This window comes from Eptatretus burgeri, chromosome 6 (genome assembly GCF_056783735.1).
Source record: "Eptatretus burgeri isolate ZD-2024b chromosome 6, Ebu_testis_v1, whole genome shotgun sequence".
Taxonomy (NCBI): domain Eukaryota; kingdom Metazoa; phylum Chordata; class Myxini; order Myxiniformes; family Myxinidae; genus Eptatretus; species Eptatretus burgeri.
The window spans coordinates 5,262,854-5,279,208 of record NC_140966.1 but is presented as its reverse complement, the minus strand read 5'-3'; the positions used below and the strand labels follow the sequence as shown (position 1 = coordinate 5,279,208).

Genomic DNA, 16,355 nt, shown 5'->3' with positions numbered 1-16,355 from the left:
TGACAGGTGATGTATTTTTTTTCCTTTCCATAAGTGTTGCTTCACCAGGTCAATAAACCTATTTGAGCATAAAAGATATGTCTGCAATATGTGGGCTAACACTCATGATTGGATGTTCATTGCATTGGTGGAAAGGACATCATGCCGCCAAACGAGGAGCTCCATAACAAAGGCACTAGATTTTTATTTATATGGATGCCATGTGGACAAAAGGACAGCCCATAGCAACAGAAACGGCCCTGTTGGCAAAAACAATGCCCAGCACCCGACCCCGGGTTACTGAAAATGGTGAGGCCAATGAAGACCGTGAGGTGGACGGTGCTAATGCCCTGGGTCAGCTGGGAAAAAACAACGTACCACCGATGGTTTTTATTCGACGTTATCTTTCGCCATGGCGAGTAGTTTCACCATGGCTATCAAGGCTAACCTCCACGGAGCAATCTGGTTTTGAGGCGCCAGCATCCTGCCTTTCACACCTTTGCCATGTGTTGATACAGGTTCAGCACAACAAGCCAGGCAGTAGGAGTTATGCTAAAAGAGGATATTTGAGATGCCGACCACAAGGGATGTACTTTCTAGGCATTGAAATGTCCATCCTTCCATGCTGCCGCTGTCATTCCTTGTCGTTTGGATCCCATTTTATTTTTCTGTGAAGAGTTGATGTTGTGATGCCAAATGTGAAAGCCTCCAACTGATTAATCGATTGTCTTCATCAAACATATTCTGAATCCTTTAGAGCCACCCCCGAAATGATCTCCATGCTGAAGAGGAACTCGTGTGGAAAAGCACTGGACATTGCACGGCAAGCCCGAGACATGCTTGGAGCGAATGGCATCTCTGATGAGTACCACGTCATACGGCATGTCATGAACCTGGAATCCGTGAACACTTATGAAGGTGGTTGAAGACTGGCTTGGAATTTCACTCTTATTTGTCACCTCTGTTGCATGTTCTTGGAAATCGTGTTTGTTTTTTTTATTCTTATGTTGTCATTTATTGAACAGGTGAATGCAAAATTCATTTGAGAACCCTTATTTCATTTAAAGATTTTGCAGAATGATAATTAAGACCAAGAGTGTAATGTATTTCGGAATGATTTGATGGACTCACCTTTGTGCAATCCTCAGTAGAAAATGCTGAGAGCACCCGCTTTACGTGTTGGAGGTCGGTGGTTCAAACCCAACCCTTGCCTAGTCATAGCAAAGACTTTTAAAATGATATACACTGCTTCCTTGCTTGATGCCCAGAATTTTAAAAGGATAGAGCACACACAAACAATGATCGGATGGCAACCGTTGTGCAGGCTTAATATGCCTAATGGCCTTCTGCATTGAAGTCCCTTGTCAGGGAACCTGGACCATTGTGGTGGGTATTTACTGGAGCTTAGCACAGCTGTTTTTTTTCATTGCCCTTTTGCACCAAAAGCGTGTCTGAGCAACTGCTCGTCATGCCATGTTAAGCAGGCAAACACTACCGCCTGCACCATTAACCCTGACGCGCATTTCCAAGCCAAGCTATCGGTTTCATCTCGCTTTACCAGATAAGTGACGTGTCACATAGCTTGGTGTTAATGTGTTTAATCATGTCAAACAAATTTAGATTATGTGATGAGTGCATTCTTTTGTTTATTTTTTTATTGATCTTTGTATTATTTTGAATGCACTTTGCTAATGGTTCAGAACCCTTTACATTGTGTCATTATCTGTTTCCAAAACTATATAATGTAGTGTTTGATGGGAGTATTGGGGGGGGGGGCATGTGATGAGGATGGGTAAGCAGAAATAAGAGGAACTCCATGATGGGATGAATCAGCTTGTGGGAGGCACTTGCCTTGTGCAATCCTTATAACCCCATGCATGCTCAGCGATAAGTGGGGTAAGGCAAATGGTTCACTTTGTCTGTCTGTCTATCTGTCTAAACACGTCAGTTTATGATTGAGGAACAACTTCATTTCAATTAAATGTTATATTTTGAACACAAATAAGAACATGATTGGAAAACAAACCTGCAATTCAGCAATACCGTACTTTGGTTCTGAATCCATCCCGATCACGCTTGTGAAGAGAGGAGTGAGATAATTATTTTAGTCTGTCTGCCAGTCCTGGCAATCAAACAAAATGAAAAAATCATTCCGAACAGGAAACTTAGTTTTAAAGGATGTAGTAAAGGTCACAAACAATAGGTACAAATATAATGAATGTAACACGTTAAATAAGCCGTTGTAAAAGATGCTTCATCAATGGCTGTAAACTTCCAAAATAATTTTTCTCCGACCTTTAAAATTGTTATTTTATTTCAATTGAATTATATACTTGAACACTGGAACACAAATCGCCTTCTTGGCACTTTCAAACCCCTTCCATTTAACAGTACTTGGACAAAATATTATGGCTTTTTTTTGTCATCACGACCAATCAAATTTGCTGCTCGTTGACCCTGCCCATGTCCTTGTTTCTCAAGACTGCATGAGGTAAGGTGTTCTATGAACTATAGTTATAAAATGCTTTTGGTGGATTAGCTAGGATTGTGATGCAAAATGTTTGAACTTCTTTAAAATTATTTTATAAATAGGTTTTAGTAATTAAACAGCAGTAAGTTAAGGTAGTCTCGTTATAACTTCTCAGATGCACACATGGACGGATTATAAACGCAAAGTTGTGTTTTGCAGTGAAAATACTCACAAAACGGTTGAAATAAGAGTTATCATCCCAGTAGTACCCCGGGTAAGCGAAAACCACCCGTGTGGAGGAGATTTCTGGAAGTTGGCGAAGTAAAGCCCTGGTGAGCAAATGTTCACATGACAAAGAAGAAGACAATTATTTCACGATTATTTTAGTAATTTGTTGGACAGTCAAGGTACTGTCAGGCTGGACAGTTCACAAAGAGACCTTGTTTGTGTCACCAAAGTGTTGCATCCTGCCGTGATGATCATTATCTTGTCACCCTTGCCCGAAGGAATGATGTTTCAACAGCATGATCTCTCCAGAATGACCTGCTTTGTGCAATCAATTGTGCATCGATGATAGGCAAAACGACATGAGAACTGGAGAGTAGACCACTGGTACAATGTTCTATTCACACACAAGTCCAGATTCTGCCTCGACTTCAACAATGGACATGATAGAGTTTGGAGACTCTGTGTGTGATTAGGCAGCATGATCATTTTGGTGGGGGCAGTGTTTTGATGGAAACATTGGTCATAGCTGACGGGATTGGTTCACCTTCCAGTAGCCCGAAGGACTGACCTAGTCATCATCCAATGGGGTGCTGTGACTGCTTTCAGATAAAGGAATGAGATCATGACACCTATTTTCATCTCGCTGGCCAAATAAAAAGGTTCCAACTTTGTCTTTCGGAATCGGGATGACCATCCACACGGTGAACGTTCACGCTCTGCACTTCAGCATCACAACATCGCTCACATCGATCAACCTGCGCAATCTCCAAATTTAAATCCGATTGAATATGCTTGATCAACTGCAAGGGGCCCCAGTCAAACAATGGCGCAACATCCCAGAGCAAGAGCTGGATCATCAGATTTGGTCAATGATAAGACGTGTGCAAGCTTATATTTGGGTCACGAATGGTCATCCATATTATTATAACCAGTTATGCCAATGCATACTTGGCTGTCAGCATTTGTAGACTGGTGTCATTGCACAGTTGCATTCTCATGCTCAGCCATGTTGTTTCGATAGTCATGTTAATCAGACATCCATTTTCAAAACAGCCAAACTTTGGCTTCAAATGACATCAAGTTTGTTTTTTGGAGTTCACAGATGAATGTGCTAGTCCTATTCAACCGGAATATGAAAACGTTTGATCGTATATTGAGTTGAGCCAGGACCTTCTCAGCGTGTGACAGTCTGCACAGCTTTGTCTGTTTTTTTTCTAAACTGAGCTAAGGCTCATATCATGAGTGCCCATAATCCCAGCACATGATTTTGTAGATGTATCACATGCAGGGTAAGGACATTTGGAGGCATCTTGGTGTACTTTTACATTAATTACAAGAAGACATAAACATGCAGTGAAGAAATCAACATGGTGCATTTTATGGGACTTAAACCTGCTATCCCACGATCAAGACATATGTGTTTTGATGGAAACAACAAACAGGCAAATGCATCATCTATATAAGTGTGTGTGTGTGTGTGTGTGTGTGTGTGTGTGTGTGTGTGTGTGTGTGTGTGTGTGTGTGTGTGTGTGTGTGTGTGTGTGTGTGTGTGTGTGTGTGTGTGTGTGTGTCTTGCATAACTCCAAAACCATGAAACCTTGTGGCCCAAAACTTTACATGCATGCTAACAGAACCCCAAGGGAGTGCATGAATGAAAAGTGGGTATTTGGCTAAATTTAAGCACCCCTTTTGAAGATAATTAACAGGGTGCTCATGAAAAAAAAAAAAAAACATGCTTACCCTCGCTTTCCCCTCACAGGGGACTTTAACCGCCATTTTGTTTTGGCCTCCTCAAAAATTCCTCATCTTAGAACCACGATGTACTCTCATGGACTAATTCAAGTATATAATCAAATTCTGTCTTCGGATTTGAGGATCGGAGCATGTGGACTAATTAATTGTCAATCTGGAGTGAAATTTGAAAATTCAAAGAAATTTCCTGTTATTATAACAAAGCATATTTACATACTTGCGTTAAGCAATCGAGGCTGTGATCCCTCCTCCATATTTACACACGAAAATGTGAAATTGCCAAAGCAGTAAACTTAACTTTTTCTACTGTTCAGGTAATTATATTAAGTCAAGAAAAGAGGCAAAATGAATTAAATAGAAGATCTCATTAAAAGAACGAGAGGATTATAATGAGTAAAGCAAATGGGATAAGTCAATGACAAGTTCAACAGAGAATTGGAAAAATACAACAATAATATTTTAATTAATTTACTGTTTGAAAATTTTCCACACGATTTTTGAGGTGTCACTCTGCCCCCCTTCCTCTCTCTCTCCTCCCCTTTCCTCACTCCCCTCCTTCCCCTCTTTCTTTCGCTCCCACCCCCCTCCTTGCACCCTTTCAATTCCGGAGGGTATAACGACATGTGGTGAGGTGTTGCTCTCCCACACTTCCTCTCTCTCTCTCTCTCTCTCTCTCTCTCTCTCTCTCTCTCTCTCTCTCTCTCTCTCTCTCTCTCTCTCTCTCTCTCTCTCTCTCTCTCTCTCTCTCTCTCTCTCTCTCTCTCTCTCTCTCTCTCTCCCACCTCTCTCTCTCTCTCTCCCACCTCTCTCCCACCTCTCTCCCACTCTCTCTCTCCACCTCTCTCCCACCTCTCTCCCACCTCTCTCCCACCTCTCTCCCACCTCTCTCCCACCTCTCTCCCACCTCTCTCCCACCTCTCTCCCACCTCTCTCCCACCTCTCTCCCACCTCTCTCCCACCTCTCTCCCACCTCTCTCCCACCTCTCTCCCACCTCTCTCCCACCTCTCTCCCACCTCTCTCCCACCTCTCTCCCACCTCTCTCCCCACCTCTCTCCCACCTCTCTCCCACCTCTCTCCCACCTCTCTCCCACCTCTCTCCCACCTCTCTCCCACCTCTCTCCCACCTCTCTCCCACCTCTCTCCCACCTCTCTCTCTCTCTCTCTCCCACCTCTCTCCCACCTCTCTCTCCCACCTCTCTCTCTCTCTCTCTCTCCCACCTCTCTCCCACCTCTCTCTCCCACCTCTCTCCCACCTCTCTCCCACCTCTCTCCCACCTCTCTCCCACCTCTCTCCCACCTCTCCCACCTCTCTCCCACCTCTCTCCCACCTCTCTCTCCCACCTCTCTCCCACCTCTCTCCCACCTCTCTCCCACCTCTCTCCCACCTCTCTCCCACCTCTCTCCCACCTCTCTCCCCACCTCTCTCCCACCTCTCTCCCACCTCTCTCCCACCTCTCTCCCACCTCTCTCCCACCTCTCTCTCCCACCTCTCTCTCTCTCTCTCTCTCTCCCACCTCTCTCTCTCTCTCTCTCTCTCTCTCTCTCTCTCTCTCTCTCTCTCTCTCTCTCTCTCTCTCTCTCTCTCTCCCACCTCTCTCCCACCTCTCTCCCACCTCTCCCACCTCTCTCCCACCTCTCTCCCACCTCTCTCCCACCTCTCTCCCACCTCTCTCCCACCTCTCTCTCCCACCTCTCCCACCTCTCTCCCACCTCTCTCCCACCTCTCTCCCACCTCTCTCCCACCTCTCTCCCACCTCTCTCCCACTCCCTTCCCACCTCTCTCTCTCTCTCTCTCCCACCTCTCTCTCTCTCTCTCTCTCTCTCTCTCTCTCTCTCTCTCTCTCTCTCTCTCTCTCTCCCACCTCTCTCTCTCTCTCTCTCTCTCTCTCTCTCTCTCTCTCTCTCTCTCTCTCTCTCTCTCTCTCTCTCTCTCTCTCTCTCTCTCTCTCTCTCTCTCTCTCTCTCTCTCTCTCTCTCTCTCTCTCTCTCTCTCTCTCTCTCTCTCTCTCTCTCTCTCTCTCTCTCTCTCTCTCTCTCTCTCTCTCTCTCTCTCTCTCTCTCTCTCTCTCTCTCTCTCTCTCTCTCTCTCTCTCTCTCTCTCTCTCTCTCTCTCTCTCTCTCTCTCTCTCTCTCTCTCTCTCTCTCTCTCTCTCTCTCTCTCTCTCTCTCTCTCTCTCTCTCTCTCTCTCTCTCTCTCTCTCTCTCTCTCTCTCTCTCTCTCTCTCTCTCTCTCTCTCTCTCTCTCTCTCTCTCTCTCTCTCTCTCTCTCTCTCTCTCTCTCTCTCTCTCTCTCTCTCTCTCTCTCTCTCTCTCTCTCTCTCTCTCTCTCTCTCTCTCTCTCTCTCTCTCTCTCTCTCTCTCTCTCTCTCTCTCTCTCTCTCTCTCTCTCTCTCTCTCTCTCTCTCTCTCTCTCTCTCTCTCTCTCTCTCTCTCTCTCTCTCTCTCTCTCTCTCTCTCTCTCTCTCTCTCTCTCTCTCTCTCTCTCTCTCTCTCTCTCTCTCTCTCTCTCTCTCTCTCTCTCTCTCTCTCTCTCTCTCTCTCTCTCTCTCTCTCTCTCTCTCTCTCTCTCTCTCTCTCTCTCTCTCTCTCTCTCTCTCTCTCTCTCTCTCTCTCTCTCTCTCTCTCTCTCTCTCTCTCTCTCTCTCTCTCTCTCTCTCTCTCTCTCTCTCTCTCTCTCTCTCTCTCTCTCTCTCTCTCTCTCTCTCTCTCTCTCTCTCTCTCTCTCTCTCTCTCTCTCTCTCTCTCTCTCTCTCTCTCTCTCTCTCTCTCTCTCTCTCTCTCTCTCTCTCTCTCTCTCTCTCTCTCTCTCTCTCTCTCTCTCTCTCCCACCTCTCTCTCTCTCTCTCTCTCTCTCTCTCTCTCTCTCTCTCTCTCTCTCTCTCTCTCCCACCTCTCTCTCTCTCTCTCTCTCTCTCTCTCTCTCTCTCTCTCTCTCTCTCTCTCTCTCTCTCTCTCTCTCTCTCTCTCTCTCTCTCTCTCTCTCTCTCTCTCTCTCTCTCTCTCTCTCTCTCTCTCTCTCTCTCTCTCTCTCTCTCTCTCTCTCTCTCTCTCTCTCTCTCTCTCTCTCTCTCTCTCTCTCTCTCTCTCTCTCTCTCTCTCTCTCTCTCTCTCTCTCTCTCTCTCTCTCTCTCTCTCTCTCTCTCTCTCTCTCTCTCTCTCTCTCTCTCTCTCTCTCTCTCTCTCTCTCTCTCTCTCTCTCTCTCTCTCTCTCTCTCTCTCTCTCTCTCTCTCTCTCTCTCTCTCTCTCTCTCTCTCTCTCTCTCTCTCTCTCTCTCTCTCTCCCACCTCTCTCTCTCTCTCTCTCCCTCCTCTATCTCTCTCTCTCTCTCCCACCTCTCTCTCTCTCTCTCTCTCCCACCTCTCTCTCTCTCTCTCTCTCCCACCTCTCTTTGTATTCCCATCAGCGAAGTGATGGGTGGTATTTGCTCGTCATCAAATAAAAGCCCAAATATTGTATTGGAGCCATCAGGAGGAACATCAGGAGAACAGAATATTGGTGATTCATGAACAATGACCCCCATCTCAGACATAGATCTTCGCAGATCTTTCAAATTCATTGTTGGATTTACAGTGACATCCCAAACCAGTTTCCCGCTTGCCCGGCCGCAGAGTTTGGATGGACGACCTGATCTGGGTAGAGTCTGGGTGTTATGTTACGTCTTCCACTACTTAATGAAGGATTTCTCCGAACTCAAAGGGATAATGAGTGACTTTGAAATCTTCTTATAACCTTCTCCTGAACGGTGTTTCTCCACCACTTTATGTCTGAATTATTTGGAAAGCTCCTTGGTCTTCATGTTTGCCTTGTTGGTTGACCAAGTGAGTTGCACCTTAAAACTCCTTCGATTAGTTGAAGGAGTTTAATTTTTATTTTAAACCACTGATTATATACATGTGAAGCCTGTTACACTTATTGTGTAACCTTTCAAACAAATAATTTGCTGCTGAAGTGATTGAGGGTTAATTAGGCAAAGGGTTTGAATACTTATACAACTGAGAATCATCTGATTTCCTCTGTTAATCAAATGTATTCACATTTCATCTGTATTTTTTTTAGCTTTAACACTTTGGAGCAGTTTGTGAAGACTCTATATATTAAGTTTGATTTGAAAGAGTCATGAAATAAGCTTCGGTGGCATCAAAATGTGAAAACTTTAGAGGGTGGATGAATACTTTTTCAGGACACTGCAAACCTGTACCTTTTAACTTTTGTAATGCCATGGAAATCAACATTTGAAACCTTGTCTGTTTTTGTTTGTAATTTAAGGTGTGTGTGTGTTGTTGACAAGGACATTTGGTTACATTTGCAGTAATATTTTGTGGCTGTGTGACTGGTAGAGTTGCATATTAATAATGTGTAATTTTACCAAAATGGCCAAACGGACATTTCCTTATTTTGTTTTCCTTTTTCTGGTTGCAGGAACTCACGACATCCATGCATTGATCCTTGGCCGAGCCATCACTGGCCTGCAGGCCTTTACTGTAGATAATTAACCTGCACAATGTTTTCCTTGAGTGGTCCATTGCAATGCCAGGACAATGCAGGTGGCACAACATCATTTCCCTTCTTCTTCTTACCTCACGTAGCCCAGCCAAAATATTTGATTTTAATCAAGGCCGTACAATTTGCAAATCCATCAGTAGCCATCTGATGAAACATTCACAGGAAAGATTAAAGCTTAAATTATTTGGTTGTTGTGATCACCATTTAAGAATGAGATGTGTCACGGTTCAGAATCTTATCAGGATTCAACTGAGACCGTGCGGCCTTATAAATAGGAATCGTGGCTTAAATGTTTGAGTTTGGTAAATAACTTTGCAAGACTTTGCAAGGTAAATAACTTTAACCTGCTTGGGAAGACACGAAACAAACTTGCCCATTTGGACATTAGACGCACACTGAAATGCAATACATCCAATCCCATGAATGACGGTACTCGAATAGTAACTACAGCATGGTGTGAACTATAGTCTATTAGATGCTTGCAGTGCAATCGTTAATTGCTGTCAAAAGCACTTTTCAGAATGATTTTTGATGATTTGATCAACGAAAATGTTTGTTTCAAGAAGCTATTTATTCCTATTTGATGTTTACATGTGTAAACCAGGTTAGTATCTTGCCTTATTTCCATGTTCTTAAGTTCTAACTGAAGTATTCATTTTTTCTTCCTCTTCTTGTTCGTTTTTTTTTTTTTTTTTTGCATCAGCCTTGCTGGTATCATCAACCTCGGTGGTGTAATGGTTCGAGCGTCTGCTCTGAGTCTGGGAGGTCGGCGGTTCGAACCACGGCCGAGTCGTATCAAAGACTTTAAAAATGGTACGTGCTGCTTCCTTGCTTTTGACGCTCAGCGTTTGAAAAAGGATAGAGCACGGACAACCATAGGTTGGTAATAATAGTGCAGGCGCTGATCGGCCTAATGACGTCCTGCATCAAAGTTCCTTGTGAGGGAACTCATCATATTATTTTTATTATAATTATCATGTCACCTGAAGAACAGTTTTCATTAGAGAGACCAAAATGCGCACGCTGTTGTTTTGGCAACTCGGACAGAAGATGACGTCATATCGTGTTATGTGATTGCAACCATGGTAATAAGGCTCAAAGAGGAGAACAATCACTTGTAGAACATGTACTTTTGCATCAATTATGAGGACATTAGTAGACATTGTGTAAATGCATTGTCCATTATGGCATTTCGAACCTGAGTACCCTGCATGAGCCAGAGGTTCAGATTGGGTGGGGGCACGAACAGGCCAATTTGCAAATAAAGGAAATTTATTTAGAAGGTTACTTTAATGCTTCACCAATTTTTCTATCACACACAGTCGTGTTGAATGTCACAAAACAATTTAGTAATACGGAGTGCCACGATAAACAGATGTAACTGGAAAAAAAAAAGATTGCAACAAACTAAAGCTGAATCGTTTTTCGGTTGACTCAGCCTGTCATCCTTCCGAGGTCTGCAAAATGAGTACCAGTGCACTGGTAATGGGGACACTGCATCAGCGGCATAGCCGCGTCCCAACCAATGATACAACCAGCAGCCACAGGCTGCACTCAATAGAGAGAGAGAGAGAGAGAGAGAGAGAGAAGAGAGAAGAGAGAAGAGAGAAGAGAGAAGAGAGAAGAGAGAAGAGAGAAGAGAGAAGAGAGAAGAGAGAAAAGAGAGAGAGAGATATATATATATATATATATATCACCTGAACTTTAGTCTGGTGAACTTATGCGATCAAGCAATGTCCATTGGTGAGTCAGTGAGTCAGTCAGTCTGTAAAACACTTCAGTCATTATCAGTTCAACCAAATGCACGATTTTATTGAAACTTGGCCACAAGCTTCATGTCTGATGCCCAACAAAGGTTTATTGACTGCATCAAAATCTGCACTCATTTACGGGGTCGATGTAGGGTTTTGACCCCCTAAAATCGGTATTTGCTCTCTTCTCCGTAACTACACACACTTTCAATGAAACCTGACCACAACCTTCATCGCTCCTGATGTACCAAAGCTTGGTCACGACATTTAAAAAAAATCATGGTCTTAAAGGGTCTTCGGGGGATTTGACCCCTCTCCCCTCCCAAAATCGGTATCCCATTAAAAAAAAAATCAGGGTCTGAGAGTGTCTCATGGGGGTTTGGGTTTGAGTGACTTGCGCTTCTTGATTCAAGTGAGCGTCAGGATGTGCAGTCCTATGTTTTCTTTTTACCTGCGACAAGTGCCTCACGTTGTTGTTGTTGGGGCTTGGTGTTGAGGTCAATTTTTGAAATGTGCACCCATTGTTTGGACAGCTGCCGGACCACACCCAAATCTGTCGCTTGACTGCACCTACCATAACACCCAGATGAAATGATATGGCTGCCATCTTGGTTTTCTCGTTGGCTTAATGGTTATGGTGGTGGGCTTGGAATCCTAGGGTCCTGAGTTCAAATCCCACTTGTCTATTGAATTAATACCAGGTGGGGTTGACTCAGCCTGTCATCCTTCCGAGGTCGGCAAATTGAGTACCAGCTTGCTGGGGTGATTAAGCCATTCGAGTATCACGCGTCGGAATGGCGACCTGTCCAGGATTGTGCTCACTCGCCCTGGAGACTGCTTTGGCAGCACCGACACTCTGTACAGATTATGGTCCCAATGGATGGTAACACATTAGGCCCGTCAACCTCTGCTGACTATACACTTTTCTGGTTTGTTGCGTCAGATTTCTATTGGCTTTGTTTGGGTCAAGTGTTAATCACGATGAAGGACCCCAAAAAATCTAATCATTGTCGAGTTAAATTTGTAAGGTTCAATGAAACCCGTACGCACCTCCCTAAAAAGAAATAGCGTTATGTAATTTATGAACTGCCCCACATCGAGTTGAAACAATCCGTGACCATGTGACGAATCAACTCGTTCTGATATGACTCCCAACCAATCAACTCTTTCAAGAGTGCTTTAAATGAGCATTTCCCAATTGGCCAATTTCCGGATTTTTAAAGCCAATTCACTCGCACTTAATGACCAAGTCCGTACCTCAAATGACCACGTACAGGTTTCAGAATCACTATGAATCATATCTGTCTGGTCTTATTCATTCACATGGGAACACTGGACAGAAACGGCACAAGGTTAATGAAACGGATTGGAGAATGTAATCTGAATTGTGGGTAATGTTTTTTTTTTTAATTCTCAGATCCAGCTTTCACCACATAGACAAGTGGGATATGAACAAGGATGAGGGAGTTGAGTGGACAGAGGAGGTGAAAAAAATATGTTTTTTGTGTCGCAGGTTGTGACCACAATGTGGTCATTCTTATTTTATTCCCACATTTTCTAATTTCAGAGAAATTGGTTCACAATTGAGCAAATTGTGTAAGTATACACCACAGTCACATTGAATGAAAGGTGATCGCAAATAATGTGTAATACTGCTTCCTCAACTTGCGAACTGACTCCTGAGTTTCCCAAGGTTCTAGTTTTGGGTCTTTCAGGTCATGGCAAACAAACTCGCAAGGGTTATTGAAAAGGTGTTCACCCCCAGCCACAGCCCACCCCTCCTTTTTGCTCTGTTTGCAAAGGAATGAACCCCGGCTATAAGAGCTGTTGTTGATTTGCCCCGGTCAGTTCTGCTCAAACAGGCCCATGGCACGGAGATAGCCGATTGATCTAACGGGAACAACCCAGAGATCCGTGTTCGTAATTACTGTTGTTTGAACAGGTGCTTGATGCAAGGGAAACACAAGGAACAAATAAAGAGGCCAGGATTGCATTTTAAAAACTAAAAAAAAAAAAAAAAAAAACTACTTGTTGAAGTCCACAATAAACAACTTCATGTTTCAATTTAACCAACCTTTACAGCCAACTTTCACATTCCCAGGAAGTATGAAAAAAAAAACCCCACCTTATTCCCACTCTTGCGCAAAACTATTTTCACAGTTCAGGCAAAAATCAAATGTATTTCTGGACTAGACTTTCCGAGGAGGAACGATTCAAAGAACTTGCATCCAAATGAAGGAGTATGAGAACATTCAAATTCATCTTATTGTCCTCATTGAAGGACAGTGCTTATCAGAAGGCGAGCAAGATGTGATGCTTGTCACGGAGCACGGCGCTTGTCTGGAGGCGAATGAGATGCAATCATTGTCGGAGGCAAAGGGAGGTGCATTGCTTTGCCAGGAAACGTGGAACGCATGAAACCTTGACCTAATTATTGTGTGCAATTCTGACTCCTGATAAAATCTTACTTCTGTAATCCATGTTCGTTGGAGTTTGGTTGTTCCTTTCTTGATCTATGTGGATTGTGAAGTGGCATGTTAACCTCATCAAATGGGTGTACGGTCTTAATAACCATCAACCCTTACGTCAGGTTGAGCTGCTTGCACTTTGTACGATGCCGACAGTCATTTTTCCTTGGGTTCCCATTCACTCTCCATGATCTTCTTCCTCAAATGCCCCTCCAGCTGCTGCTTGTCATTACACCATCTCAACTATATGCCTTGATATTCTCTGGCCCTCTTCGTCCTCCAGCTTATCGTCCCATCTTCATTCTCACACAGATTGTGGCATTTCAATGCCTTTCTTCCCTCCAGGTCTTCAAAACAGCTGTTCACCACCATCTCAGGTTGGTGGTCTCTGTTAACCCTCTCTCCTATTCCCCACCCTATGTTGGCATAGTTCTCGCAGCTCCTCCATCTCTTTAAACAATATAATTCCAACTATCATCAGAAATCATCATGAGCCTAAATGCTTGTTAAACTTCAAGTAATAGCTTGCTCATCACCCGCTTCTTCTCACATGAAAATGGCACTTTCTTATTGGTCCTTTTCAACATCAAAGCTCACGGAACGGCAGGATAATGGAGGGTGTGAACTGACTCGAACAGTGGGAGAACAATTGGACAAAATGAGCAAGCAAATGAATGAACAGAAAAACAGCAACTTGCAAGCAAAAGGGTTCGGTGAGGCAGGATTATTGGAGGGTCAAAAAAGTGTGGTTCACGATGTGCCTGTTTGAAGCACTAAAGTACAAATTAGGATAAAAGAGTCTCAGGAAAGCGGTTCCACAGACAGGGACAAGCAAGAAACAAAGAGTTGAGGTTTGCAAGGTGCCTGGATTTTCAAAGTGTATCCAGGATTGGTTTGCGGGAACAACACATGCATCCTTGAGTTGTTGGGAGGCTCAGAGGGCTGAAAGAGTAGAGCTAGGCCAGATGAGGGGCAGAATTTGCATGTGTGTATATATATATATGTAGTGTTTTAAAAAGATTGATACAACTTTGATTTCTTACCATTTCTTTGTTTTTTGACCTGTACTGTTTTCCTTTTCAGGGTTTGGTGGTGTTATTGTGGTATTTGTTCGCCGGGATTTCTAGCTCCATAGCTCAACTATACCATTGGCAGTGAAGCAGAAGACAAAAGTGGTGGCTGAATCTGTTGAACATTAACTCCAATAATATCAAATATTTTCACCAAGAAATAATAGCATTACCTGCACCTGTAATGGAGGTAGACACTCAAAAAGTCTGTCTGTCTGTCTGTCTGTCTGTCTGTTTGTGTGCTGCAGGATATCTCAAAAAGTTGTGGACAGATCCAGATCAAATTTGGTGGACAGGTTGGGTGTGTGATATGGCCAAATTGATTCGATTTTGTTGAAGATCTGGATCCGGGTGGAGGTATGCGCTCTACCGAGTGCCCTTCTAGTGAAATTCTGTTTTCACACTTCCATGATTTATCCTGAACAATGAGTCTCAATTCATAATTGGACACTTATACATAGCCTTGATCAGTTTGCTCCACTTGTTAATCAATTTGATGAACTGGAAATTGTTCTCTCTGATTTGCTGCTGATACCCATTCTTTCTCAATCACATGTTGCAGATTATTAAGACAATACGACAACTCTCTGTCACGTGCTAACCACCTGACTTTGAAAATAGCCATGGGTCCACTACAAGAAAGCAAAGGTGCATATTTCGAGTGAGAATTGCAGCGATACCCATTCTCTGTTCTCTTGTCATTGTTTAATTTCAAACTAGGGTTACACTTCCTTTTATATAACAATTCCTGCTATCACTAGCTCGACATTTTTCTGCCATCTTACAGGATGAGAGATCATGTATTGGTCGTTCACTTCACTCCAGTCATCATGAAATCCTGTAGGTAAGAATTAAATTGAAGAGAATGAGTGAGTAGTGCTTCTGGGAGCAGCAGTAGCAGGTTCCTGGCAGACTCTGCAGAAATTGGGGAGGTTTTTTTTTTTTTTTTTTTTTGTATACCTTGGTCGAGGCTCGTATGAGAGCAAACACACAACTCACAGCAAGGAGGCATGAGACAAGAGGGGCGGGAGTGGAAGGGACAAAACAGTGGGGAACAGACACATTAGGTGAACTGTGGAAGGGAGAGGGATGGGGATGGGACGGGGAACATGGCGAAGAGAAGATGGACATTTCAGGGACTTTCAGGAAGGAAAGCAGGAGAAATGAAGGAAGTGGGCTTGGGTGGATTATTGGGGGTAGAAAAGATCGAGGATTTGGATGGGGGAAGATAAGAGGTGGTGGTGAACAGCTGTTTTGAAAGCCTGGAGGGAAGAATGGGAAAGAATAGAGTGAGGAAGTTTATTCCAAAGGCGGGAAAAAAGAGGAATGAAAGAGTGAAGATGAGCAGTGATTCGTGATTTTGGTAGTTTTACTAGAAGGGGGTTGTTGGCAGACCTTGAGCGCCCTGTGGAAATGTGGTGGGGACAAATCGCAGAGAGAGCAGGGGGGGCAACGCTGGAGAGGAGTCGGTAGAAGACAGAAAGACCACCGACCAACCTGCGGTGATTGAGTGAGAGGCCCAAAGACTCAGCTTCATTGCGGGAGATGCCGATGATCTTAAATGCCCTGGTTTCGACAGCGTGAAGCCGAGAAAGGTGGGAGGCAGGAGCACCAGCCCAGAGGGGAGAGCAGTACTCCATCAGGCTACGGACAAAAGCTTTGTAAGTGGTCAGGAGCTCAAGAGGGCCGAGGAAAGACTTAGCACGACGGAGGATTCCCAGTCGGCGACTGGCTTTTGAGGCGAGGTTGGAAATGTGACTTTCCCAGGAAAGGTCATGGCAGATAGTGAGACCTAGAAGCTTGAAAGAAAAGACTTCTTCCAGAGGATTGTTGAGAAAGTGGATGATCATCTTACCCATCCTGGGATGCCCATCACTGGGATACAAAACGTGAACTGTTCCACCTGGCAGAGGTATGCGTTGGGGGGAAGCTTGCTTTGGAAGCCAACTTGGATAAGTGATTCATCTTACAAAGATCAACCAAAAGGTCAACATATCCCAAATGCCTAAAATCCTCAATTTTAATCCAATTAGATTGAAATTTGAAGATCATTTGCATATCAGGTCACTGAATTCAACCACCTATTAATTTTGCGGTGATCCAAGGCCAAAAAGTCAATTTGGGTGAAATTT

General features: G+C 43.9%; 2 protein-coding genes across 8 annotated transcripts in view; both read left to right on the top strand.

The window, feature by feature from the left end:
• Positions 1-10,221, top strand: part of GCDH (glutaryl-CoA dehydrogenase) — a 51,273-nt gene extending 41,052 nt beyond the window's left edge. For all 7 annotated transcript variants that reach the window (XM_085883812.1, XM_085883811.1, XM_085883817.1 and 4 more), the window contains 2 exons: positions 737-897; positions 8,851-10,221. In XM_085883812.1, coding sequence (XP_085739938.1) covers positions 737-897; positions 8,851-8,924 — 235 coding nt within the window. In that variant the 3' untranslated portion in view covers positions 8,925-10,221. The remainder of the gene's footprint in view (positions 1-736; positions 898-8,850) is intronic.
• Positions 10,222-10,665: 444 nt separating this feature from the next.
• The window catches only part of SMIM44 (small integral membrane protein 44), a 70,053-nt gene continuing 64,363 nt past the window's right edge, over positions 10,666-16,355 (top strand). The window contains exons 1-2 of the transcript XR_015058905.1: positions 10,666-14,871; positions 15,011-15,067. The gene's annotated coding sequence lies outside the window, so the exon portion shown is untranslated. The remainder of the gene's footprint in view (positions 14,872-15,010; positions 15,068-16,355) is intronic.